The sequence below is a fragment of the Phalacrocorax aristotelis genome, chromosome 7 (assembly GCF_949628215.1).
Source record: "Phalacrocorax aristotelis chromosome 7, bGulAri2.1, whole genome shotgun sequence".
Classification (NCBI taxonomy): Eukaryota; Metazoa; Chordata; class Aves; order Suliformes; family Phalacrocoracidae; genus Phalacrocorax; species Phalacrocorax aristotelis.
Window position 1 is genome coordinate 12,814,038 of NC_134282.1, and position 27,542 is coordinate 12,841,579.

Here is a 27,542-nt window from a genome sequence, read left to right on the forward strand (position 1 = left end):
TTATGGTGTTAATTTTGATACCCAAGCACATTTGATTGTAAATGTACAAATATACTAGGAGGGAGAGATTCTTACAGGATCTTTTATGTCCTGGGGTAAGATTCTGGCCTTTTTTATCTGTAGGCTTTGCTACTGAATTCAATGAATTTCACCCCAACAGATTTATGGAAGGCACACAATAACTTTCTATTTCCCTATAGAGCTGGGAGGTTTAAAAGATTCGTAAGGCCTGAGGAAGAGTTGGGAAAGCAGAAGGAAAAAGAAATAAAGAAAAGGGCAGCACCACAGGAGACGAAAGGCCAGCAACATTTTGCATTTACACAGCATGGATTATTCTTTCTGGCATAATCTACACGCCACCACCGAAGTTCAGTTTGGGAGAAGCTGAATAAACTACTGGCAGAGACTACACTTCTGACCACCAACAGTAAAGCAAAAATGTTGGCCCAGGCATCAAGGCAAATCCTTTCTATTATTAAAAATGCTACAGGTCTTGTATGGCTTTGCTGGAGAAAGGAAGTTTAAGCCAAAGATGTTAAAAATTTGGCAGCTGAATTAGAATCTTTTTCTTGTTCTAAACTACTTGGAACAATGAAAATCAGAGAGTGACTTAAAAAGTAAAACATTCAGGCCTTCTAAAAAGGTTTGACCTCAGGGGTTAATGGAAGCTTAGTTTGGTTTGTATTTACAATTTATCTGTCACCATCATGTCAACATCATCTGTCAACAGGTTTCAAATTAACCCTCAAAAAGAACTTTGTTATTTGTTTTTATCAATTAATGAACAAGTAAGTGACTGTTCAAAATCTTAGACTCAATATACTCATTTCTTGTATGTGTAAGCCATGGAGAGCAGTAGAAACTTTGACGTGCACTTGTGGTACTATAGCCAGATTTAGAGCCTCATGAGAATGTACATGTTGCCTTCAGTAGAGTTTGGATCTAGCTGTAGAAAAAGTAATTATTCTATCATTAGTCTTGCTAAGTTGCCTAGGAAAAGGGATTTCTGCAAGCTTCCCCTTCCCTGCCCCCCCCCCCCCCCCCCCCCCCCAACATGGATCAGTCTGTAAGAGAGGAAACCTTTTTAGGTGACTATTTCCCTTTCCAGGAGCACAAACAACTTGTGCTATTATACATCAGGTATTTAGCTGTACTTAAAAATAACCCAAAAATGACACCTTAATGGAAGGTATTGCCAAAACAGAGAGGATGATGCTGTTGCTCCTCCAGCTTGTCTTCAAAGTTATTATTTGGTTCACGAACTAGAAACAACCATTTTCAAAGTGCTTATTTACCTTAAATTCCTGAACTGAGATGTTGCAGGTACAAAGGAAGGAGGAATCATCAGTGCTCTGTTGTATCAAGATAACATGCTCAGGGATTACTGCAGTTAAAGCTCCCTGTGTTTACTTTAGCAGTGCTGTATTATTCTATAAGTATTAAGGAAGGGTTCTGCTCAAGATAGGGCATAACAGAGTGTAGCTGGAAAATTGTTTGAAGGAATATAAAGAATGTTTGACTGTTCAGCAATTAATGGCAGTACTAGAATCACTGTGTTTAGAGATGAATTTGGAAATTTTTGGGAACACTGGTGGCTGTTCCATTTGCTGATAGAGGGGTAATTATGGTAATGGAAAATGAAGAGGCTATGAACAGCCTGTGCTGTCTAGGATTAAGCTAGTATTCTTGTAAAGCTGAAATAAGAGAATAAATTATGTGTAGAAGAAAAAGAATTAAAAAAGCTGCAAAATAATAACAGCTCAACAAAAATGAAGCTTAAGTTTATGACCTGTCCTGAACAACTTGAAAGACGGTTCTTCGAAGGTATCTTTCTGAGGCAGTAAATCACCAGCCAGGTGGAAGCAGGTGGAAGCAGGGACATTATGCACTGACAGTTAAGAGCTATATGGAAAAAGAGTTAAAAACATAAGGAAAACAAAGAAACAGTTTGTGGCTTTGCCAAAGCTAATTTCAGCTAACAAAGGAGGCTTAGGTGCTTTAAAACATGCCTGTCAAAGAAAAATAGTAATGTTATCAATGCGATCTAGTTGTCTTCAGAATCGTAGTGAGCTAATACATCTTTTGTGTTTCTGCATATATGTTAGAATAGAGGAACTGCTGCTGATTTTTCAAAAGTAAAACACAAAATCAATCTCATCTTCCTCTTTTCACCCCTTTCAAGTGTTTTTTTCTGTGACTTGCTGTCACAGTCCTAACCTCAAGTGATCAATTCAGTTTCTAAGGAGGACAAAATGCAATTTATTCCATCTCAATTTGCTGAGAAGAAATATTCTCTAATGTTAATTCCTGAATGGAGTTCGTAAAAACAGTTTTCCTTCCTTGCCAAGTTTTGGGAGGTGAAAAATAAATTCAGTTAGTCTTTGACATATTAAGAACTAGTAACCAAAATGAGAGCCTTTAACCTATCAGGAAGAAAAAAAAGAGAAAGATTCTTATGAAATCTGTGGTGTTTTTTCTTCATGCTTTCCAGCAAGAATCAAGATTGCAAAAAATGACTATAAGATTTCCATTTCACTGCAAATCCAACATACTACAGGACAAATACTTGCTATCTTTGCACCTGTTCTATAGAAAATATATTGCAGCTTCTATCTCCCCATATTGATGCTTCCCTTTACAGTCTGTAAAACTACTTCTGTGGAAAAATGCTGCAGAACTGTAAATGAGGAAAGACTCTGTTTTACCTTAATCCAGGAAATGGTTTCAGTATTGCATGTGTATTTCTAATGACATGCTGTTTTGGTTTTATTTAGTGCCTAATCTAAGATAAAAGAGTGTTTCCTAAATACCTTCTCTACTTTCTCTGCCATAGTTATTTGTTCAGGGTTTTCCATGTATATACTGTTTTGTTATAAGTCTGTTTATAGAGGCTGGAGGGGAATGGACACAAGACCTTACCTCTTTCTAACCTAGGAAAGCATCCTCCCTCTGAGAACTGTTCTTGCTCTAACTCATGTCGAATAGCATGAGATTCTGATAATATTAAGCTCCATTTATTATTTGTAAAGACCTATTACTGATTAGCCAACTTTTAACTACATTACCTTGGCAGAATGCTACCCTACAGTTATATTCAGTAGTACTATTTGCAACTACTCTGCAGGTCCTCGTACCCATTTCTGAAGTGGGATACTAGATTAGTAGGTCCACTGATCTGCTCTTGTATGTTTAGGGTGGGAATTTTGGGAATTCTTTTGTTTCATTTCTACAGTCATCTTTAAACAGCTTCCCTGCCTTTTAACATAGGCTACTATTCATTTGGGAAAAAAAAAGAGAAAAATGTGAATAGCGACTATGTATTTCTGTGTCACATTTTTTTCTTAAGTATGGGAGTACACAACTATTCTCATCTATCAGTTCTCTACATTTAAAGATATAACCTGGAGTGCACAGTATAGAGATGAGATAAATGAGACATAGGATGTGAGGGGGATTTGCTGGAACATTAAGTGTGAAAGGTCCAGTTTCTTAAATACAGAAAATGTCAGATACTCGCTGGTGGCGTACTTTTTGAAAACAGTACAAAGGACTTGTGGATGAAGCACAAGAAAGCTGTAATCAAATACAAGTTTCTTCGAAGTGGCTGCAACCTTGGTACTTCCACTGTGAGTAAATAACTGCCTCTGGTGAAGGGCTGTCTAACACCCTGCACCTGTATCTGTGAAATACATTAAAAAATTGCAGATGAAGGATAATTGGAGAAAATGAATTTTGAGGAAATTGTCAGTGCTGTTTATATGTGCCTTTTACATAGCACTGAGTGTACATGTATGCATGTGTGGGTATGTGTGCACGTGTGTATGTGTCTGCATACACTAGTAGTGTAAAAGCCAATGGGGAGGAGTATGTGGTATTAAGCACAAACAGGGCAAAGATTTATAATGTCAAAACTACAAAAGCTACAGCAGTTGGATGTTGTTAGGGTGCAAAGACTGAAAAGTGAAATCTTGTCCTCAAAGTAAGTGTCCACAAACCCAAAGCAAGCCTGTGGCTATTTGAATTTAAATGATAATTTCACAATTAATTTCAATGGGGCAGGTTTGCATCTGGCTATAATGTGACGCTGGCTGAAATGAACAGAACGGAAGCTGTTGGAGAAAGTACTGTAAAGATTTCCAGTGTTTTCAGGTCTCCTAAATTACAAGCGGTCTCCTTGGTGATGTTTTATTAATCCTACAACTGATAGCAGCCCTGCCCTAACACCCCCCCCGCCGCCCCCCCCCCCCCCCCAAAAAAAAAAAAAAAGAAAACAAAGAAAGATGGACAGTAAACCAAGCAGAAACTAAAAATCCTAAACTAAGATAGAACTTCAACTGTACTTAAATCTGAGAGCTCAGGGCACTTCATTTTACAAAAAATTAAGTAAATGTAGTGAAAAGATACATCTAGTCATTCTTTAATGCACCTTAAAAAAAAACCCTGATAAAAATCTGTAGGAAAGCAAAAGGTGGGTGGACTAGGGAAGTATCATCTGGCACCTCATACAGAGAAACATTTTTTCAAGAAAAGAATTAGTCACCACATGCATGTGTGCTTCTGAGGATGCTGAATGTCTGTTTGGAATTCTCAAGCACTTGGAACTCTTCTCAAGTTCAGTGGAGACAAAGGGTGGTCAACACCCCCTAAACTAGTGTGACTGAAGCAGAATTAAAAGTCAAAAGCTTGAAACAGATGCTTAAACTTGCATGCTATTTTCATTATTTTAGGTGAATGAAAGTAGGTACCAAAATGTGTGGGCGCTTATTTGAATCCTAGTCATGATTCAGACATTTAATCTGAAAGATTTTGACAAAGGGCTTTTTAGCCCTTAATTATTTCCACAGACAGCACCATGAGAAAGAGATGAGCTATAGTCAGCTGTTTAGTATTTCTTGAACTGTGCTACCTCTTTGTACAAATGTCTCTTTTGAAGGTAGAAAATCTATTAATCGTGTAATGGAAACACAGCTGTGCAGTCACTAAAAAGATGGGATGCTGGCAAGTGCTTTAGACTATTATAGTGCCTTATTTACATGTATTTATTTTCTTCTTGCAGCTTATTGTGCGAGAATTTTAATGTTAGCTACATACTTATAAAAAATTTTGACCATTTTTTTAGCTGATATGGAATTTTGCAAGTGATATCCCTAGAAAGAGAACTGTGAGGGATCAGCAGTCATGCAAGAATCATATAAATTAAAAAGGAGAGATATATAAAATATATTTGAGATTTCAAGAAGAGATCTTTGTTAATAGCAGTTTGGTATTGTCAGAAATCACACAACAGTTGAGATTCCTTAAGGTCTCCCATTGCCCCAGGATCCTCTGGGCAGGGCAAGATCTTTGCTGTTTGCAGGAGAAGCAGGGGCCTCAAAACGTCAGTAAAGCTGCTGGCTCCCAAACCACATGGACTTCTTTTGGTGAGGTCAGCGCGCATTTGTGACAAAATGCTTTACGCTCTGTAAAGATCGCAGTGTGAGCTATCTAACGATGCAAGAAATAGCTATCTCAATTTCTTTACCAAACACAGTGACCCCACAGTAGGAGCGATTATGAACACATTGACACAGACTGATGTAAGTGTAAGGCAACACAGGGTTATAACAATAATACCCCCAACGTTAAAAACTATATAAACATGTGCTTAATAATTCTACTGCATCCAATTTAGCAGTATAATGTACTATGCATAGAAATACGAAACAGATTATGTTTTCTACAGGTTCACTCTGTAATTGGAGAATTTATTGATAAATCTTGTACTAAAATAATCTAACACAATAATGTGAAGTGTCAGTGTTTCAGACAAAGAAAAAGTTAGAGAAAATTATTACCATTAGGACACAACTATATTTTAAGAATGAATGTGTTTTTACTTACATTATATTAATTATATTTGGAACCTTTTCATTTATAACATAAGCCAAATCTCATTAAAGTCAAAGGGCTTTGGTTCATGATGTAAACTCTATTAAATTAGTTTGCCTGTATGAAAAATGAAGGCTTAAATGAAGAGTCCTACCTTTATTTTTTTATCTGTCATGCATTCTCTGACAAGAGTTGTGACTGACTCCATGTTTAAGGGAATGTTGTAGTTGTGAAGTTTTACAAAACGCAGAATTGAATAAGATATAGTTTAAATGAAAGTAACCATATATACCCTAAGTATGTGATGTTAAACTGCAGCCTGCTCTGTTTCAGCACTACGTGTTAATGATGCAAGAATACGTTCATAGCCCAGGATTAGGCTGATTTTGGTTTGCCTTTTCTCCCTGTGCATTTCACGGTTGCAGTGATGAGGGTTGCAATCATTAGGAAAGGACTTGATTTAACAGCCTACATACTGTCCATAAGAGAAAACTGTCTTCACAAAACTAGATGTGCTTTACACAGGTGGGGTACGAGGGTGGATATTTGCATGAACGCAGACTTAAAAACTAGGGATAAGTGCTAGCTACCCACAGTAAGGAAAAAATGTTTCAGAGGTCACTCTTCAAACCTCTTGTGAGAAGATCGAGACAGACACAGTAACATGATCTGCAAGTTATACAGACCAGCTTTTTGATTCTGCAGTAGCTTGCATAGCCCCATACAGTTTGACTCTACTGCACAGATGAAGACATATGAGAGTCTCATTTGTGATTCAGGGCACCTTTCAAAGAAACTACAGCATGTGTCTCAGTTTGGAATTTCATTACATATTTCTCCATATGTCAATGAGATTTTGGCCTATAGGTTTTAATTCCAGCTGGTATGTTATCTAACTGCTGGCACCTGCTACTGTGCTGTAAAGAGTAAACTATAACCTTAACAATCAAAGAACTTTATTAATATTTAAAGAAAATGTTTAATGTTTAAACAGATTACAAAAACAGTAATGAATCCATTTGGAAACTAGTTTGCATATGGCATTATGCTCCTTAGCCTATCAGCATCAAAAATGACATCGTTTTTCAACAAGATGGGCTTCTTTGTAGAAATACTGCTTTCACTACAGTTCTGGGTTTCTTCAGGGTATGAATTATATTTGAGCATGTGTATTTTCCAGTTTCTGTGCTTAAGCAAAATGAGGGAAAGTTGTTTTCCTTTGTTTTTCAAGAGAAGAACTCTTTTTCATAGGTCCAAAATACTATTTTTGTTCGTAGGGGTGTGTGTGTAAGATACTACAGTATGGTATTCTTTACAAAATGCTGATGACAAAGGGAGACATGCTTGATGGGAACTAATGAGGTCAGAGAAATCTGCACATTCTCAGTTAAGGAATCACTAAAACAGGTATGCAAAACCAGAGGAAAAATGGAGATTAAAGAATGAAGTATAGAACTGAATATTCTAATAACATTTCTGTATATGGACACCCAGTATTTTCAGTAATATGGGTAGGGTGGCAGCTAGTTTAATATAAATCATATATAAATCATAAATTATGCAGCTAATTACTAATATACCATAGTTACAAAGTCTAGTGTTATCAGTTTACTTGCAGCAATGTTTCCTAGCTGTTTACCATCCATCACGTAGCTCACAGCTAAAAGAGAGGAAACAATTACAGCATTTCCGCATAAATTTAAGGGGAGCTGCACGTAAAGAGACTGCCGATTAACACTCTTTTAGCATGGTTAAGTAATCAAGAGCATCAGTCAGATAATGAGGGATTTTGTTAGGAAATTCAGATTGAAAGACATGGTAGTATAATTCCTTTTACAGAAATCAAGATTTTCTTGTGTTGTTATGATTCCTCTTGTTAAACCCATACAGTAAGTGGCTTTAGCTTTCTTTATAGCATTATACTATTCTACAGGGTTCCATAAGATCTTATGGTACATCTGGTCAAACAATGCATCTGGCACATTTCCAATCTTCATCTTTTTCTGCTAAACATGGAAAATAGCTGCGTAGAGAACGGGAATTCATTGTACGCTTCCTGTCAATTGCAATCCATTTTAAAGGTAACAATTATTACAATCGTTACGCATGTGGTGCGTATTCAATTAGAGATAAGAAGGCAATTTATAAACGAGGGCAGCCTGTTTGTAACAGACCCAGTGGCTGTGCAGAGATGCACTGAGTGAGCAAGCTATGACAGTCCAGCTTGGGAATACATGGCTTAGCCAGCACGCCTGTGACACAGCTGGAGCTCATTAGTGCCTCAGGAGGGAAACATGGAGGTTATAAGGGAAAGTGCAGGAAAAGAATGAGGGGTTGCTTCTCTTCAGGGTACTTAGGCTAGAGCTGTAATGATAGCTCATATCTAGAGACGTGAGCTTTTGGACTTTTAGGAGGGTCTAAAACTGTGACTTCTGTTGTTTTCAGTATAAGTTAGAAGTCTCAAAGTTAGCAGAAATTTCTACCTAAAACTCCAGGTATGTAATCTTAATAGCTGTATGCTAAATGCAGCATAAATCAGTCTTTTTCTTCTTCCTCTTTTTTAAACTCTGTGCTTACAATCTTTTTATGTCTGTATCATTTTTTCTCTCAGAAAGAAAAAGAACAGGGGTATTTCTATGTCCTCCCTGATCATTTTGAACAGCTGCAAAACTAAGGTTTTCTATAGGCCTTGTCTCCAAAAAAAAAAAAAAAAAGGTGGAGGGGAACCTGGGTAAAAGATAAGAAAACAAGAATAAGTTTTTTTCTTCAATGTAACTCACTTCCAGAGTGTTTATTTCAAGCAAAACTGGCTGAAACAAGTGAAAAACTATACTAATGCTATTCCAACTTCCAACACAAATAAATCTTCCCAAATGCTATTTTCATTTCTTCTTGTTATCAGAAGTAGCTGCTTCTTCAGACCTTTCTACTGACCACCGTAAGTTGTTCACCTGGACTCTTTCCTGAGCAACACCACCTGAAGCCCCAGTTTTTAGCTTTTGAGCCTGAACTTGCAGGGTTTCAAGGAGGTTGGAAATTAGGTGGGATTTTTTTGTTCAGCTGTAGAAAGAGAACTATGAGACAGAAGGAGGCAGCGCCCATCAGAGCTAACTTTTGTGCTCAGTCTCCACTTAAATGGAAGAAAGTACTTCATGCATGCAACCTGTTTAATTCTAACTAGGAATTTGGACTTTATTGGATCCTTTAGGCAAGGACCTCTTGTATACTTTTGGAAGTGTGCCAGCCCTGAGTGCCAGGTATTAGTTAAAAAGAATTTCCAGTTTAGCCACAGACAGAGTATTAGCCATCAAATATGTTATCTTATATCAGACAGCCAATGGTGCTATATACCTCAGAAGATAATGAAAAAACATTCTAGTATGAAATTTTCCTGCAGGCACTGTGATTGTTGTGTGCTGGAAGAAGAGATTCCTCCTGCACAGTGCATACGCACTGATTAGAATCTGGTACTGGTGGTCATCTTGTTTGAAAGATAACTGTCTTTTCTCTGTCTTTATATCTGCCAGTCATTTATGTGGAAACACCTGATCTCTTGCAGTGCCTTAAAGGCCATTTTTTCCGAAGTAGAGTTCCTGAACGAATCACAACAGCAGCTGCTAATCAGGCTGCTCATTTCAAAAGGATGAGAATTATATTTTGTTGTGGTTGCTTCTTTGCTAATTATCGAGGACATTTTGCTGTAAGTAGGGTTTTTCTCAGTCTAGAAATACTCTTGAATTTTTTAAAAGACAAGAGACTGAATTGTAAGAGCCATTATATCCTGACATTTGTGTGGCCTTTTCTTTCTAGAAGTGTAAACTAATTATCTCTAAAGAATTCAATGTCTGATAACAGAAAATAGTAGGCATTAACCAGAGATAAATTAATATAGGCTGTGTGCTTTAGAAGTAAGCACAGCTCTGATTGGTCTCTTAAACACTCGAAAATAGCAGGACCAAAGCTACAGGGCACACACATGTCCTGTGTGACTAGGGAAGGTTTAAGATAGGGGCCCTAAACCCATTTCTGTTGGTGCTGCTGCTCTCTATGGTATTAGAGGGCTGTTTCTCCCAAACACAATATCAGTGCTAGGTATCTGGAGTGGGACCCCTTGCAAACAGCAGATTGATGTAGTTTTGGCAGTAGTGGTCCATAGCCATCTCCATTCAGCTGCTTCCCTTCTCTTATAGAAAGATGCAGTTCCTGGCATGTGGTTTTAACAACAGACTTGGGAAAAAGCATTCTGGTACTGGAGCAGAATTTGCAGGGCTTTATTTCTGTTCTTACAAAAAGAGAGCTGATGGAAGAACCCTATAATACAGCTGTTGTATTGTGTACGGAGAGAAAGGAGATCTGTTGTATCAATTCTGAGCGTAAGTCTGTTTGTAGCTTGTTTATAAGATAATTAGGCCAGCAGAAAAGCAGTAGAACGACTAGATCGCGGTGATGGTGCTTCATTTGGATATAAGGAGCCAAAACCTGACTTCAGCCACCTCTTTGCCTTTAGTCCTACAGTGCTCTTTTTATTAAACGTCTGATTGCTGTTCAGGATTGATTAATTCATTCCCCCCCACCCCAGCAGATTTGGACATCTCCATTGCCATACTTTTAAAGTTATACTCTCCTGTTCTGTTTTGCTTCAGAAGTGAGTCTATAATTACAGATGGAACAGTATCAAGTCCATATTGAGGCTATTCGATGACATAGTAGGGTTGAGACTACAATGATTTGATTTACAGTTTTTGAGGAATTTAAAAAATGTTTCATGATTGTTTTGTCAGCCTGTTTCAATTAATATGATTAATTAGCATTAAATTAATATGCTTGTAAACACAATCCTTTTACACCAAACGTGGTTTATGATCCAGCAATCTGCTGATTGATCCCTAGCCTGTTTCCTTGTTGGAAAATGTATTTAATAAATGAACTAAACAAGTTTTGAAAACTTAATGTATTTTCAAGGAATTTCCAGGAGATATTAGCTGCTCCTCTGCACAGCAATGACTTCTAATAATCAGAGATAATCATGTCTGCTTTATAGAGTGGAGGTTAAAATTTGAAGCAATCAGTACTTTGTCCATCAGTGAGCAAAGTCCAAAGATCAGTCTGAACTTTTGGTCCTTCAGTGTAAGTTAATTTGCTCAAGCAGTCCTAGTAAGACTACATGCTTTGAAGTTACTCAGAAATTATGCAGCACTGAGTTCTCTTGTTTTACCTTTACCCTCTTCTCAAGCTTGTGTAAAGCCTTGGAGGTGAAGGGCCTCCGAAATCTTAATGTGGCATCTTGTGCATACTCCACGCCCAGGGCAGCTGAACAATACAGCCAGAAGCTTTTGTCTATAAGGCAGGCGCTCCCTAATGGGTTTGCTCTCAGGATCAGCAAAACATGGGAGTAACTGTTTAACTAGTAATGTGGTTAGAAAGGCTATTACACCTAATTTGAGAAAGCAACCTTCTTGAGCTTGTTAGACACAACTATTTCAGACGTGACTACGTAAACAAGGGTTAGACGAGTGGAATGAATGGAGACAGGCAGGGGTATATGTGACATACCCCCTTGCTCTCAGGACTTGCTTTCTTGTGCCTTCTAGTAGTTCCCTGTCTCTACTTCCATGGGAGATGCGTTTCAGAATTCCCTTTCCAGAATTTATGACTTACTGGCACTGCGTTTTGTCTGAAAGCAGAATTCTCCATACCCTTGCACACATAACCAAAGAGAGGTATTGCCCTGTTCCCTGGTCTCTTCGTTGTGGCTGTTCCCTGTAGATAAAGTAATGTAACAAGAAAATTGTATAACTCATAATTCGATGGATAACATTTATAGCCATTAGAGAAAGTGAGAAGCTTCTCTTAGTACTCCACCACTAGGAAACTGTTCTAGGCTTTGCTTGGCATTTGAGTGAAACTGATAGATGGCAGAGAGAAAAAAATAACAAGGAACGTCGTCTTTTCCTGTAGAAAACACAGTATTGTCCATGCATCCCTTTCTAGAGCTGAGCTGTAGGGAGTTAGTCTGTCCACTTTCAATAAACCAGTAATTTCTATTTATCTAGCAACAATCTGTCCAGCCACTGACTGACTTGTAACGGAGCAAATCTACCCAACCCAACCCAACTGTACATCTGAAGAACCCAATGTAAAATCTGAACTATAATGTCCTGAGATTTAGAAGCAACTGTTGTTTGCCTGCAGCATAACGTGAGGTAATACTAGCAGCTGTAAATAATTCTAGAGAAAGTTGCACAGAATCAAATAGCTTTCGATCAGGTCCTAGCAGTTTCATCTTCTCCTTCACTAAAGATATATTGGATACATTAAACTTTAAATGTATGAAACTCGGGAGCACTCTGTTTGACCTAATCTTGTTGCCACGGATGGCAGTGTCAATTTTAATGTTAAAATCACTACATGGTCAGGTCAATGATGATAACTTAAAGATACTGCCATAAAACATCATTCATGTAAAAAACAAACAATAAAAACACACAGAGAGAATGTTTATAAATCCCTGGTGAGAACTGGGATAATTGGATTGAATGAAAACTCTCTAAACCCGCTTTTTCACTAAATCTTTGTTATTTTACTTTTCTTATGATAGTGTTAAAATAATCCATTGTTTGTGACAAGATTTGTGTTACTTTATACTTTCAGATTCTGTAAGTTTCAGATGCCTGAAACCTAATGTTTCTCTTTCATGCAGTGTTAAACGGTGATTGACTGGATAATAAAGGATATACAGGGACTAATAATTACCTGCCATCTTTTAACAGGCATTCTTAATAGAGGTTCCTAAATTCTCATTTAAGAACTGTAGATAAGTCTTCATTTTATATCAATATCTGAAGAAAATCATACTGGTCTTTTTTTTTCCTTATTTATTCTTTTAGAGGAAATGATGAGGTATGATGAGAAATGCAGAACTCAGTATCATGGCCAGAAACACCACCTCTATCATTGTATTCCAAATTTTACCATCAAGCTATGAAATTGTAACAGCTAGTGAAAAATATAAAGAAAATTATGCAAAGCATTAGAGAAAAAGCATTCCTTTAAAAACAGCTAATGCAATTTCACAATCTTATTTACAGTTTTAAATCTAATTTCCATGTTTTTTGTTAGCTTTAGCTTCAGCCTTAACTCACTGTTTTGTCAGTGTGCATTACAGATCACCAGTACTTATTGAAAGATCTGTCATGTAGTAACAATAGAGAGATGCTGCCTTGGAATAATTCTATAAATGAACTGAAAAGCCCTTGATTTTTGGCCAGTAATGAGTAATAAAAATTACTTAGATTGGGAGCAAAGCCATCTGTCTGAGCAACAATATTCATTTAAAATGCACTGAAGCCATATACGAATATGAGAATGCCAAGTGTGTGGCTTAGTAAATTTGCTTGAAGAGAACTCTTGTGGGGAGAGAAAGAGGCAGTGCAGGTCTCGCTGAAACAGCTGCATATGAAAGGGTAATCTTTGGATTAGAAAATAAATTAGAAGAATTCAAAGGAATTTAACAACAATTTTTGAACCATATCGTAAAGGAGGCTGAGGATTAAGAGCTTATGGGGGAAGAGAAAAACAGAATAGAAGGGTTGCATAAAACTCATAGCTCCATAGAGAAACACATAATCCCTCTTCTGTGTGTTCAAGGGTAGATTCAGTTTATTTTCACTATTTTGTTTCATACTGTTGAATGAGAGGGAATGAAAGAGTAAACATGAACAAAACCAGTATGCATTTAAACTAAATGTTAGTTAATTCTGTTGTTGAAAACATTCACATGTAATTAAAAATACCATGCCCTTTCTTCTTCTCTTTCTCTCTCTGAGGCTATGCATCACCAGGCCATGCAGATGAATCCCTGAAAAAGCCTCGCATTCAAATTGTAACAGTTATATGCAAAGGTAGTAATGGCATATGAAGTTCAGTATTTCTGCAAAAGAGAAACAATTCTACAGCAGATATAAATGTTTTTCCCTTCTGATACAGTTCTCAGAGAAAGGTTCTCTTCTCTGCTGGACTACTTTTCGAAAGCATCAGCCTCTGCTGGTATGAAGAAATGCAATTGAGACTTATCCTGCTCAATAGCTAACACTTTATTCTGGAAGTACTGACCAGAAACTTCTTTGTGATTTAAAATCTGAGACTGTCTGACAGTTGGACTGATACTGTGGCCAGTATTTTTTCTATCAAACTGTTTTTTGATGGAAAATTGGATTTTTGATTAAATTCAGAAGTGCAAGAAGTGATGAAATCTTCTACGTAAAATTTCCAATGCTTAAAACAGAGGAATTGCTGAAAAAAAGGTGCCAGATTGCATCATGAAAATTATAGTCTTGGACCATATGTTTCCGTTTTGTCTAGGAGATAGATTTTCTACAACCTGGGGTTCTTGGGACATACATGTCAACATTAAAAGGGAAGAAAACTGCATTTAAATGACTTCTCACGGGATCTAGGTAGTGGTGAGATAGTCCAAAATTACTCCTTGTGCTGAAAGGTATTTTGAACGTTGCAATGCCATATATCTAGTACTGAGAACAGCCCTAAGTTTTAAAAAATATTTACAATCTTTCTAATTATGACAGATTTTTAATGAGGCAGAAATGAAACAATGTCCTTGCTCAAGTCTGTGGGCCACACTGCAGTTTATATAGTCCCTTTGCAAAAATCCACATGGATCCAATCTCTCAGACCACTTCTCTCTTATTTACCAGAGGTCTTTGATTTCCTTAACTTCACAGCACTTTTGTATGGATGGTAGTGTAAACTGTTATCGCCTTACCCTTCATCTCCTCAGCTGACAGTTCAGGTCTCTTGGGAAAAACGCATTATATTTTTTGCTTATCCAGAGAATCGTTACTCTCTTTCTGGCAAAATCTTCAGCCTTTCACCTGGTGAAGATGTAAGCCTCTTCTTTTGCATTAACGAATCCTATCCAGCTATATTCCAGTACCTTTGTCTATTCCTTATACCCGTTGAAGACACAAACTCAGTTACTTCTATGCCCTACCTGTTTAGTTCTCATTTTGGAATCTGGTGACAGATTGTTGTAGGTATAATGGGCCTGTGTGACTCCACAGAAAAGGACTGCAACGATACCTGAAATTCAGAGAAAAACCAGAGTTAGCTGCTTCTATTTTCTGACTTAGGTTTGTCAAAGGGCTGCATAAAAAAAGCTAATTAGACTGTTAACAGCATTTTATAACAAAAGATCTTTAAGATACGTTTATAAGAGCATCCTTCAAACAAACAAGATTTTTTTATTGCTAAAAATCATGAAGGTCTTGAGTCTTCTACTTGGTCCGTCATGCATTCCTAGCATTTCCACTGTTGTGTATTTGGCCCAAAACTGTAGAAAGTTTGTTTGAATTAATAGACGGTAACATCTGACCATAATCTGACCAACACTTAGGCAAGACTAACATAACTGTAACATGAAGGATTCAGACTATTTGAAAATTTTGGCAGAGACTGAATAGGAAAGGAAAAAATAATTTTATTACATTTAAATGGTTTGAGAGTGCCTGGTACTGAATGACTGCAAGAGGGGAAAGTTTTTTCAGTCTGTGCCTGGTTGTTAGCCTTATCATAAGCAGTGTGTAACAACGTGCAAGGTGGACAATGACATATTGCTTAAAAATGATGCTCTGGCAGGTGTAAACTGCATTGCCCAGAATGAGTAGGTCAATGACTGTAGCCATGTGGAGTAATGATACTTGCCAGCCTGTGGAAGGTCTTGAGAAGCAGGGCAGCATGTTTGTCAGGAATAATAATACATTTGTATTACAGTGATATTTCTTATTTTGAATGCTTCCTCCCTGGCCCTGGTCCTAACTCACTAGAATCATTGAGTAAAGCCACTGTAATGCAGTATTACAATTAAAGTAGCTGATAAGATTGTAACTGCAATTTCCTGTCAGCTCTGGACACAGATAAGGCAGAAGGAACCCACACAGGGAGAAAATAGAAGGACAAAAATAAATGCCCATGGAGGAAGAAAGAGCTGTGCTTTTCTTAAACTTGGGGAATGTCTACATAGATAATTATTTATGCAACAGCTAAGGGCTTGTTTGTGTCTATTCCAATCATCATTCCCCTGAAAACTTCCATACACATTTCCTGAAGCATGTGGAGCATGCTAGTTCTGCCCAGTTTCTACGTGCGCACCACCTGAGCAACAACTGTTTTTCACAAAGCCAGCCTGCAGTGTGATCGCTGCATGCCCGTGACCTCCAGGGCTTGCACAGAGGCAGTTTTCTACCATCCACCCCACAGTGCTTTAGTACGTGTGCCTTTCAGCCCTTCTACCGACTGCCTCCTGTCTAAAAACTACAACATGCCCTAATTAGCATTTTAGTTCTGCTTCCTCATGGGCTGCTCTGCAAATTGATGGGTAGTTTTTAGCTCATAGGCTGCTGATGTACTGAAATAATACTGATGAATCCAAGGAAACATATTGAGGCGAAAAGACAACCTGTCCAGGTTTAGGCAATATCCATCCTTGCAATGTGGCTGTGCAGCAGCTTTCTAGGCATTTATTGGGTTAAACTAGCATGAACTGAAACACATAAGGCAGTTCTACTGGAAGCTGAAGAATCCCAGTCTGTGCCTTCAAGTCCTGGACTTGAAACTGGATAGGGCTTCCTCCAGTTTCTCCAGGATGGTGACTCCTGAATTTACAAGGGCTGGCAAGAAGAGGCTCAGTAAGGGGGCAGGATCTACAGTGCTGCAGGCTTTAGCACAGCAAACCCAATATAAAACAATCTGCCACTTCAAAAGGATTAATAGAAGCAGGCCAGGCTTCACACAGTCACAGGTAGATGGATGGTAAGGTACTGAACAAGTGTCAGGTGAAAATGCTGGTGCCTCAATAGGTTCTTTAATAGGCTTATCCAAGCCTTGAAATGTTCAAATTTTAGCAGCAAGAGGACCCTGGAGGTAGGTGAAAAATCCTCCTCCCCTAAAGCAATGTATGGATAAGAAAATATGGAAAAGTAAAAATTTGGACAATGCTGAAACTATTTCATTTGGAGGAGTGTGTGTGTGTGGGAGCAGCACACTGCCACATACCAGTTGAAGCAATAAATACCTTATCGTGTCTTTCTCAAGTTTCTCACTCTTTTTGGTTGCTAATTGTGAAAATATTGTCCAAGAAAATCCAACTCTCTTTACTTGCAAGCCTCTCATGTTTCTGGGAAGAACTGAGGCCTGGCATTAATTAATGCCTTTGATGGAAGAAAGAAGTATGGAGTAAAAAATTCTGAGATTAATCTGGCACAAGGGATAACTGCCATCAGAAAGAAAAAGAGAAAGCAAATCTTTTTTTCCTACAAACCACTGTGGACATTTTCTTTGCTTCTGGGTTCTCTTTGTATTATAAATTTACCTGTACTACTTCTACAGAACACAGTCTTTGCAGCCAAGAGAAATTCCACTGAGCTTTAGCTGCTGTGTCTTTGTTTTTTAATATTTATTTTCTTATGACTGTTTTGATATTTTTTTCTAAATGCACTAAGACTTTTATTTGCAGTAAATAATGTGGGTACTAGTGAGATTGTCACTGCCTAACTACATTCCAGGAAGTTAATGTTTTTAGCGAGGTCTAATTGTTCTCTTAAATGAGTCTGTCTTTTTTTCTGAGTAACTGTATTTGATTGTGCAGAACTTATCTGGCGAGTTAAAAAATTCTCAGGGTAATAATAATATGCAATGGGACGCTCAAACAATGAAATTTCAGTTAAAAAATATAGCCAATCAGTAATGTTTCTAAGTATCAATAGCTCCAGGCTCAGTAACAGAAATGGAGATAAGAGCTTCTGGTTCACTTTTTTACATGAATCATCATCATGCCAAGTCTTGCATTTTTAAAAATTGGCTATTAAATTTACCTAGGATTATAAAATGTTCTTTGACTGCTAGGAAACTGTTAATTATGGGTAGTGAGAGAACTGAGAGAGTGACATGAGGAATAAAATAGTCTAAATCTGGTTTTACAATAGGAATAAATGATCTGAACCATGCAATTATGCAAGCGTAGAAACCAAATACCCTGTTTCCAGGGAAGACTGGGGGAATGCAGTGGAATATTTTAACTGCTACAATTGAAGGCTTACTATGTACCAGCCATGCCTCTGGCAATGAATGCTTAATTAAACAGCTTGGACAGAATTGTTTGTAATGCATTTCCTTAAAAATGATTACTTAAGAGTTATGACCAATTACATGTTAATGCAACTACAAAGAAAGGAGAAGTACCTAAAGAGGCAAATACAGAACTTTTAGTTAGAAGGAAAAAGCAATCTGGATTTCTTTGTAAGACTGTTGAAGCTGGATTTTGAAGCTAGGAAATACTGTATGAACTGTGTATGGCACATAAACTAGGTTGTTAAACTTTTTCAGGCTTTCTTTCACAGAGAAACAAGACAAATAACAATAATACTGGAAGTGTAAACAGAAAGTACCTATTAGATGCAGGGAGGCAGATAAACTGAGATGGTCCTTTTACCAGTCCTTAGTGCTCAGTGCTTTACTTTCAGGTTGTTTCAGGAGACTCAGCTCACTTTTTCAGTGCCATTACCTTATTTCCTTTTTAAGTGGCAAATTTAGCAATTACTGAGATATTGAGGGCTAGAATTGCTGAACAAAATGCTAGCCTAACGTAGACAGGGAATCTTTTGAGTTGAAATGGGTGATCAGTTGTTAAGTGCAATACAGCCACTTGTGTCTATAAATAAAGTTACTGAAATTTTTCACTTAATATAAGAAAATGAGAAATCTCACAGTAAAATGTTGATAGTCACTTGTAAAGTTTCAGCTGCAGCTCAACCTCTTTGAAGAGTTTTTATTAGAAATAAAAGCTTACCATTTTATTTGATTTTTTTGCTCGTTACGTAACAGAGAAATAAGGATAGCTTTTTAGCTGCTTATACAACTAGAGAACTTATTCTTACACTATTTTTGCTGAATACTTGTAGTTGGAATCATTACTATGACAAAAAATGGTAATATCAAAGGAATAATATAGGATAAAGGAGGAACATATCTTTAAAAGTACTTTGCTGACAGTGTGAACATTAACATGATAGTGTGAGCATTAGTTTACAAGTGTTAATCTAAAAAATAATTCCTATATTGTCTCTGAAAGAAAGGTTTAGTTTTTTTTTAATTCATTTCACAGATAGGCAAAAGGGGACCTACCCTTGCTTTTCAATATCTGGTGCTAAGAGAAAACCTGGAGAAAAGTCTGCCTTTTATCAGAGAAGGACAGCATGCATAGCGCGCTTTTAATACAAACCTGGAAGTGATTGGCCACAATTTAAACCTCAGAATTTGCTAATCTGAGACAATAAGTCTGACAGCTACCAGGTCTTTTAGTGGTAAAAAAGGGAATTTAGAAAAAAATCCCCAAACCTCTTCCTTCTGGGGAAACAAGGTAGTGGATAAAATATATAACTTCATTTGAAAAGATCTATAGGTAAACTGACTGGTTTTCATCCCAACTTCGAAGCATTCCAGAGCTTCAGGGATGCCTCTCTAATGATGCACAGTGTGCTGCACGTCCCACAGTACAACAAGCAACAGGAACTGGTCTTTCATCAAAGGCAGTGAAATGTGGGGAAAAGAGAATAATGAGGATTGGGAAATAGAGAAATTATTTAAATCAGATAGCATTCGCTTTGGAGTCATATTTATGCCAGAATATCTCCACAGTGCCTACAGGGCACACCCCAGTTCAGACTGAATGTGTGAGTGGTGGGAAATGAGGCACTGTCTTCTGCATCAGATTGTTGCAGTAATAGGGATATAAAACCAGTAGCAACAATATCCCTATTCAGCCTGTTTTCACTGAGGCTATGAAGCGTGACTAATCATTTTTTTGATACTGAAGCAAAGATTCATGGCTTCTTTCACCAGACTTGCACCAATACAGAACCAAAGCTGGTGCTTTGTTCATGAAGCTTTCATCTCTGGAGTTGTCTGAGGTTGATTTTATGTTGAAGTGACAGAAACCAACAAAAGGCAGAGCTGAGGGAATTTTTAAGGCCCTCATCTGAGGAATGATCATTGGCATTGCACCTGGCTGCTTCAAGTGACACCTGAGCGCAGTGTTGTACTTCTGTAACCCCACATGAATTGCTGCATTCAGTTTAGATTGGAACTCCTACAGTGACACACACCAGGTTTTATTCTAGACATGCTGAATGCTTACCTTGTTTATCCTGAACCTATCCACTAGCAATAAGACTCCACTATCCTCATTTTATGCAATTGATCCTCAATCTCAGCCTAATGCCATGCTAGAATATGTACTTTTCTCTAAAAACAAGCAACTTTCTCTTCCTCCCTTCCTGTCTTAAAAGGCTATAGCTACAACAGGACCTAAGTTAGCCAGACCTAAGCACTGATTCAAGTGTGTACATAGCCTGGTGAAGTGATGCTATTGAAAGGGTGAATGGGATGACTGAAACTGCACAGAATATTGGACCTAGCTTGTATGTCGGCAAAGTATGTCTAGAACATCCTCTGAAGAAGAGCATCCACCTGACATTCCCCATCTTAGAACACTGCATAGACCATCCAAAGCCATCTCTGAAGTCCTACAGGCAAGTAATGGATTAGTAATGTGTGGCAAACTTGCCCCGTTGTCATCTGCACAGCAGTGCAAATCTTATTTATAAAGAGCCTGCTTTCCTAATTAGACCCAAAATTCATCATTTCTTACTAGGAGTGGGCGAACTACAGGTTAAGGGTTGAGATCTATTTCCTTCTGACCTAGAAGCCAAGCTATCCCTTCTCCCTCGTTACTAGAAGTCTACCTGCTTCTCTGTATGACACATTAAAGAATATTACTGATGAATAAATGAAAGAAAACCACAAAGGTGAGAATTTAAAGCGCAGAATAGAATAGCTTCCTTTTATGGGATAATGCCAGCCAAGTGAACTAAAGCCAAGCAGGTACCAACCTGCACTGTGCCCACAGTGCTCAGAACTGCAGACAGAAATCTTTTGATAGATCCCTTCTGAGAGTCATACAAGAAGAACTGGTCACAACATTTTAAAAAAGCCCAAAGAGGTACATAGATGATGGATCCAAGAGAAATTACAGCAAACAGGAGCAGTGAACAACCATGAGAATAACTTCACTTTGTCAGGAGTACTAAAGGAAATGGAAGTTGGTGAAATTTGTTCTTGTGATGTCCTAAATACAAAGGTAGCACAAAACTGCCCCAGTGAGAGACCAGATCATCGGACTTGTCCTGGGCACATCAGTCATAATAAGCTGCTTGCTTATTTTTGGAGGAAAAGCTTTCTCACTAAGTAGACTGTGCTCTCCTGTGAGCCCCTGAATAAGAAGGCAAGTGTCATACATATCATGAAGTGTTCAGACAAGAAATTCTGAGAGTGAGGAAGCAGCAGTAATATGTTATCACAAGGTATTTCCTTTATGATGATCAGAAAACAATCATTTTGGGCTGGGCGTTGAAAAACAGTAAAGGAACAAAGATGATCCCCTCCAACATTTTTGTCTTTCAAGATCTATTGTCTTAGCTTCATAGCACAGGACTTTGGCACATAAAATCAGAGGTGGTTGGACATAATTTTGGTGCTTTTACACTGATAAATTCTATATGATTTTGAAATATGCATTAAATGAATATATAAATGCAAATAAATTCACATACACATATTTAAGTGCATTTTTGCAGGTATATTAATCTCTTTTTATTTGAATATCTACTTAGTTCAAACAGCTGTAGATAGAGAGGTTCTAACTGAGATGAACATTAAATGCCCATGTACATCATGGAATCTTTCACAGACTAATTACTGAGTGATCAGTTAAAAATTAGTAAATTTGTTAATTATAAAGCAAGAGAACAAGCAATTAATAAATGCAAGATGTATTTCCTCATTTATTTTGAGAAATGTTTAACTTAAATTATTTAGGATTTTTTTTATGGCGTACTTGTAAATATTCTGTAACAAAGTTTGAAGATGAAAGCAACTATATTAACACTGACCTTACTATAGTACTCTGTTATTACAACTTTCCTCAGCAGTCAGGAATAATATACTTCGGGGCAAATCAGAAAGTGCACACAAATTAGATTCTACGATATAAGAATCAATTTATAATGCATATGTCACAGCTTGATGATATAGCTATAAGATTAATAACCATAACCTTAATTTATAGTTTATAGTTATCAGTATAACAATAATTGTGTAGTCATCCCAAATTCTTATTTTGATTTACTGGTTTGATCACATCCATTTTTCAACCAGGGTCAGGACCATATATGGTGTGTTATATATCATGAGATATCTTGAAGAACAGGAATAAAATATTTTATAAAATGTTGACCTGTACTAGTCTCCATTTCCATTTTATTTAAAAGACCCACAAGTAAAACAAGTGAGCTCTTATACCTACTATACCTACACAAAAAATAGTGTAGCCTGTTATTTAAAAATTATGACATACTTCAAAAGGCTCTTAGTGATTGAAGAACTAGTGTGGAAAGCAATATAAGAATAAAATTATTTTGCAATTACATTGCTTAATAGCTACAGAGAAATACTGATGTCTAGTGTTAATCCTTTGAAGTTCATTTAGAAGGAATGAACAGAGGAAAGAACATCCAAGGAAAATGAAGGCAAATACAGGCGTAGATGTACAATGGATTGAGCTCATTTTTGAAGCAAGTCTACTGACATCAAAGATTTCGAACTAGGAACTTAGTTCATTGAATGGAGTAGTCCAGCAGTGTCATTGCATGGGTTATGATGCTCTCTTAATTCTAATGATTGCTTTTGAAGATAGACACACTTGACTGTAAAACCAGATGATGGATGTGTTAAGTAAGACAAAGGGCAAAGCAAGTACACTGGTAAAGACTGGAAATGTTAGAGTATGGATCAAGAGCTGTGTGTATTCTGAAAGATGACTGGCTTTCCCCTATGCTCCCCATACCTTCTGCAACAGGTGCTTCATATGTAACATACCCATGTAGGAGACTGCAAGCAATAAATACATTTTACACAGATTTCCTTAGTATGGGTATGAGAAATCTCAGCCACCTCTGAAACCTGTACTTCCAACAGAGCCCAAGTAGCTGAAAATTTTTAACCGCTGCAATAATTCTCCTGCTGAACTGGAAGTTTAAAGTAGTATTATGAAAGGAGGGGAGTTGGAGCTATTCCAGATGAGACTGAGAGAAGATGAAAGCAACATCAAAACTGGTTAAACCATGGAACTAAAAATATCCACTCTAAAGTGTAATGTTAGCACAGTATTAATAAAGTCAATGCATTTACAAAACACAGCTTTGAACTTCTGAAGCTACAAGAAAGGTTTCATGAGTTTTTTCCATCCTAACAGCTTCTGACAAAAGCCTTCCACAGAAACTAAATGACAAAGACTCAACTGATAAAACTTTCAAGATTAAACTTTACCTCCTAACAACAGTGTGAGTAAACAATTTCCACCTGAAACTCAGAACGCACCCATGGAAAAAAAAGCTAGTGACAGACCTGAAAGGGCTTGGTGTGTTTTCCTTGGAATTTGTGTGTTGGCAGAGCAATTGTCTTTTATATGCCTTTATAAATTCCTTTATTTATAAGACATAGCTAAATTTCCCAACAGTTTTCTATTTTTTCCCCTTAAATTGGAACTTTACTTTGGTTCCACTCTCTGTCTCTCCCTCCCTCCATTTAAAATTCCTTACCGTGGCTGCTGTAAGAACCATCTGTGGTGTTCAATAATTAAGTCTTTTATTTTAGATATTTTATATATTTCAAAAGAAAAGAGAAATTAAACTCTCTTCAGAGTGGCTACCAGGGAAGACTGTGCTGTCTGTCATCACATTTGCAGTATGCAAAAAAGACACATGCCAATTATTTTCTGTCTTGACATACAGTCTGTTCCTATGCCCAAGAAATGGAAATTACTTTTGGTGCAGCACCTGAGGCTTTGAAAGATATTAGTGTTTCCCTTACAAACTACTTTTAGGGTATAACGTATAACTTATCAGTTGTGCATTTGCTAAACCAGAGCATCCTTGTTCTCAGCTAGGAATGTATTTTAAAACAGCCTTTCCTTGGAAGTCACGGGATTAGGAAATCATTACCTCCAGTAGGAGGCAAGTCATTAACAACTATCCTTCTTTGCTTCCATTTTTATGCGGTAATCATGTCGCACTTTTAAGAGCTGTTAAGCATAAAGACACAAAATGGACTTTTATTCCAGCTGGTATCTGATTTTCTCCACGTGATGGAATACCACCCTTTTGTTCAGTTCATGTGACCCTCTTTTTATTAATTGGCCTGAAGATTTTGGCAGTAAGTAGGATACAACATTGTATATTTAATAAGGCAGAGATGTGAAAAGATGCAGTTGTTAATATCCATTCTGAAATAGTTTGATTGTGTGCCTAATATTAAAAAAGAAACATGCTGGCTCCATAGAATTCAGCAGAAATATAATTGTTGACTTCAAAAGGCTTTGAATGATTTTGCAAACAAAACAGTGGGCTGCATTAACACTCCATTAAGCAGTTTTCTTCCCCTGATTTTCCCTGACATTAATTAGAGCACTAGATTTCAGAGGTGACAGCATCAAGAACATTAATACGATTGGGCTCTTACAAACTTTGTTCTTTCAAATCACACTATACAACAGGTTGCTGTCTAGGTAAACTGTACCCATTTACAATTTTTGCCTAAACTTCTGCAGACTCTTTATGTTGTAAAAAGCAGTCGCTGGGTACGTACTTGACTGTGACTACGCAGTTTCTTTCTCCACGTTAATGAAAAACCAATCAGATCACAGGTCTTTCTACTTGTCACTGGGACATGACTGTACCTCTCCTGTTGCAAAAGGTGTTTATGGAGGCACACTGAACACCGCATGGAGGCGCGCTCGCTGAGGATGACCCTGTCCTCTGCTTAGTCATTGAAAGTTGGGGAAAAAGGAGAAGGGACCAGGACATGCAGTGCATGCAGAGGGGCACACAGTCTCTGACAGTCACATGGCACTGTATATTTGCTTCCTCATACTTACCATCGTCTTTGGTCCTATAGCTGGGCAGAAAATAGTGGGACTAATAGGGATGGGACAATGTAAGAAACGTAGGGAGGAAAGACTGATTACTTTATCCTGATCTAATAAGTCTTTGTCTGGAAGAACTATTCAATGCCTCTACAGATTTATTTTTAAAGATGAAACGATCTCCAATTTAGCAACTGCCTTTTAGAAGCTTTATAAATGACGCCATGCCCAAATAAACATGCCATTTTCCCACACTAGAGGCATATAATAAAGCTGCTTTTGTTCAATAAAACGCAATGCTTACCTGTAAGACCAGCAGCTTCTGCTGATAAGAAGGCACTCCAGGACAGAAGGAAAAACAGACCTGTCTCCAACATAGGGAACTCACACAGCTTTGTAAATTTTGTCAAGTGCGAAAAGATTACTAAGGAAAAATAAAAACCCAACTGTTTTGAAAGCTAAAATTGCCCCAACCTGATAAAAGATGAAAGAAAGCAAGCTCCCCCACCATACTCATCTATACAAGTTGAATTCAGGAAAAACTGCACAGCTTCTAAATTATCCCAAACAAAGAGGAAAATCCAGCAGGTGAATTCTACAAGTCAGTTATTTCAAGTACTTTTGTGGTTTTTGAACTAATGCCCAATTGGTTGCGTTTTATATTCTTTTCCCGGAAAAAGGGAGAAGGTAATTTTGTGCAGTTTTGTAAACAAACTGGCATTTGTTTACATTTGCATCAATGCAAGAAAGATGAAAATTGTTGTTCTTTCTATGATGGTATTTTACATGAGGAGCCGTAAAAGAAGAAAAAATGCAGAGCAACAGATATACCTTTTACTTCTAGTTTAGGTAAAGTGACTGACTTGATTTGTAGTCTAGAGTTTGCTTTGTATTTTTGGATAATTACTGCTAGTATGTCGTTCATAAATTAATGTTTTAAACTCAAAATACCTTAAAACACTTTCCTAAAAATGTAATTATTTACAAACAGTAAAATAAAGGTCAGAGTGTTGCCTAATGGTAAAAAGAAATATGCATATTAAGTTCTTTGTGGATTCTGACAAGTGAAATTTCTTGTCAGTTTTTGTTTTGACTGTTTGTTTGCAAAGTCTTACATCAACGGTATAAAGGATTGGGCTCAATCTAAAGATGGTCAGTCTCAGATATCTCACTTTTTTCCCCAACTTATGTAGTTTTTCTCTCTGAAAACAAACCATAAAGGATATTAAAGCCGTGACAACAGCATAAGAGGATCCCATGGCAAATGATCCAGCAAAGATCCCCAGGAAATTTCCCACTGACTGGAAGAAAGCAGCAGCATCAAACACATTAGGATTCTCCTTAGGACTGTAAATGGATATAGAGCTGAAAAGAAAAAGGGATGGGGGAACGGGATAGAAAAAGGAATAATGGATTCAATCACATTGCTATGGTATTGGAATCAATAACTGAAAATGGACATTTTTGGGGACTCAAAATGCAAAACAAGGCTTTTCTGGGCTGATAGCAGATGGGAGAGAAAGCACATGGAGACTGGGGAGGGAAACTGTTTATTTTCAAGGTATCATACTGGAAATCAATAGTCTACTGCCAGTCAGTAAACATTTTTGTACTAGAAGTGCCATAAAGAATATTGTTTCCAGGCCAACTAAACATTAAAAGGTAGTAGGTGTATAAGAAAACTGCAGGGAAGATAGATAACTTTGAATTATTTATTGGCCATATGTCTTCAGAGCAGTTATATATTCACAAATATTCTTGATAAAAAGTGCAGCTTCATGGCTGAGGCTCAAATGGGTAACACAAATCACAGCAGGTACCAAATCTGCAGCAGCAATCTTGTCATAAACCATGCAGTGGTCCCTTCTTGGTGTAACCCTTCATAAACAGAGCTGAAAGCGTATCAGGAGCTCAACAACTGGAAACCTTGCGGACAGATGAATGTTGTCCCACAGAAAGAAACCGCTGCAGTTGTCAAAGGTTATCTCTTGTATCCCACCCCTGAGTACAGCCATTAAGAGTATTCCTGAATGGGAAATGATGCCACCAAAGGGAAGGCTGTGCACTAAAGCATTTCTGAGAGTTTCAGGATTGTTATTTGCCATCTGCCCAGACCACTAATAAAACCAAATACGTATGCCTTTTTTCTTGTTGAGACATTAAATTTAACAGATACAAAATAGCCCTAAGCCTCCCAAACACTAATTAAGCAACACTTTAGATCTTTGTGGTTCTGTTGCTTTCAGTACTGTAGGTCTTTTATGTTCATTGTCAAAGAAAATGTACTGAGCTTGGCATTGGAGTCCAGAAAGCAGCTTGGATTGCTAGAAAATGATTGGTATTTTAAGCATTAAAAATGTAAAATTTTTAAAATGTTTTGAATATTTTAAGCTCTTGCTTAAACGTGAGTAAGAACACGATCCCTGCAGTCTGATGTCTTCCATCTGGAGATGAGGCTTAGAGATGAAGCTCTGTGTGGAGGATTTTCTAAACAGTTGCATTCATTTATGAATCTCCAAATAACATGAAGACATGTGAAAGCAGATCTCATGCTTTCAGTTTGTAAACCAGGCACAAGGGCTCTAAAGACACATGGTGAAGCACTACTAAATACGAGTGGTGA

At 37.4% G+C, this 27,542-nt stretch overlaps 1 protein-coding gene across 2 annotated transcripts in view; it reads right to left on the minus strand.

The window, feature by feature from the left end:
• Window positions 1–27,542, minus strand: part of SLC9A9 (solute carrier family 9 member A9) — a 222,766-nt gene that overhangs the window by 108,503 nt on the left and 86,721 nt on the right. Inside the window, exons 7-9 of one of the 2 annotated variants that reach the window (XM_075098872.1) lie at window positions 26,146–26,284; window positions 25,224–25,329; window positions 14,879–14,967 (exon numbers count right to left, since the gene is read on the minus strand). In XM_075098872.1, coding sequence (XP_074954973.1) covers window positions 14,879–14,967; window positions 25,224–25,329; window positions 26,146–26,284 — 334 coding nt within the window. Of the gene's footprint in view, window positions 1–14,878; window positions 14,968–25,223; window positions 25,330–26,140; window positions 26,285–27,542 lie in introns of both variants that reach the window. The other variant, XM_075098873.1, reaches the window with a different exon arrangement.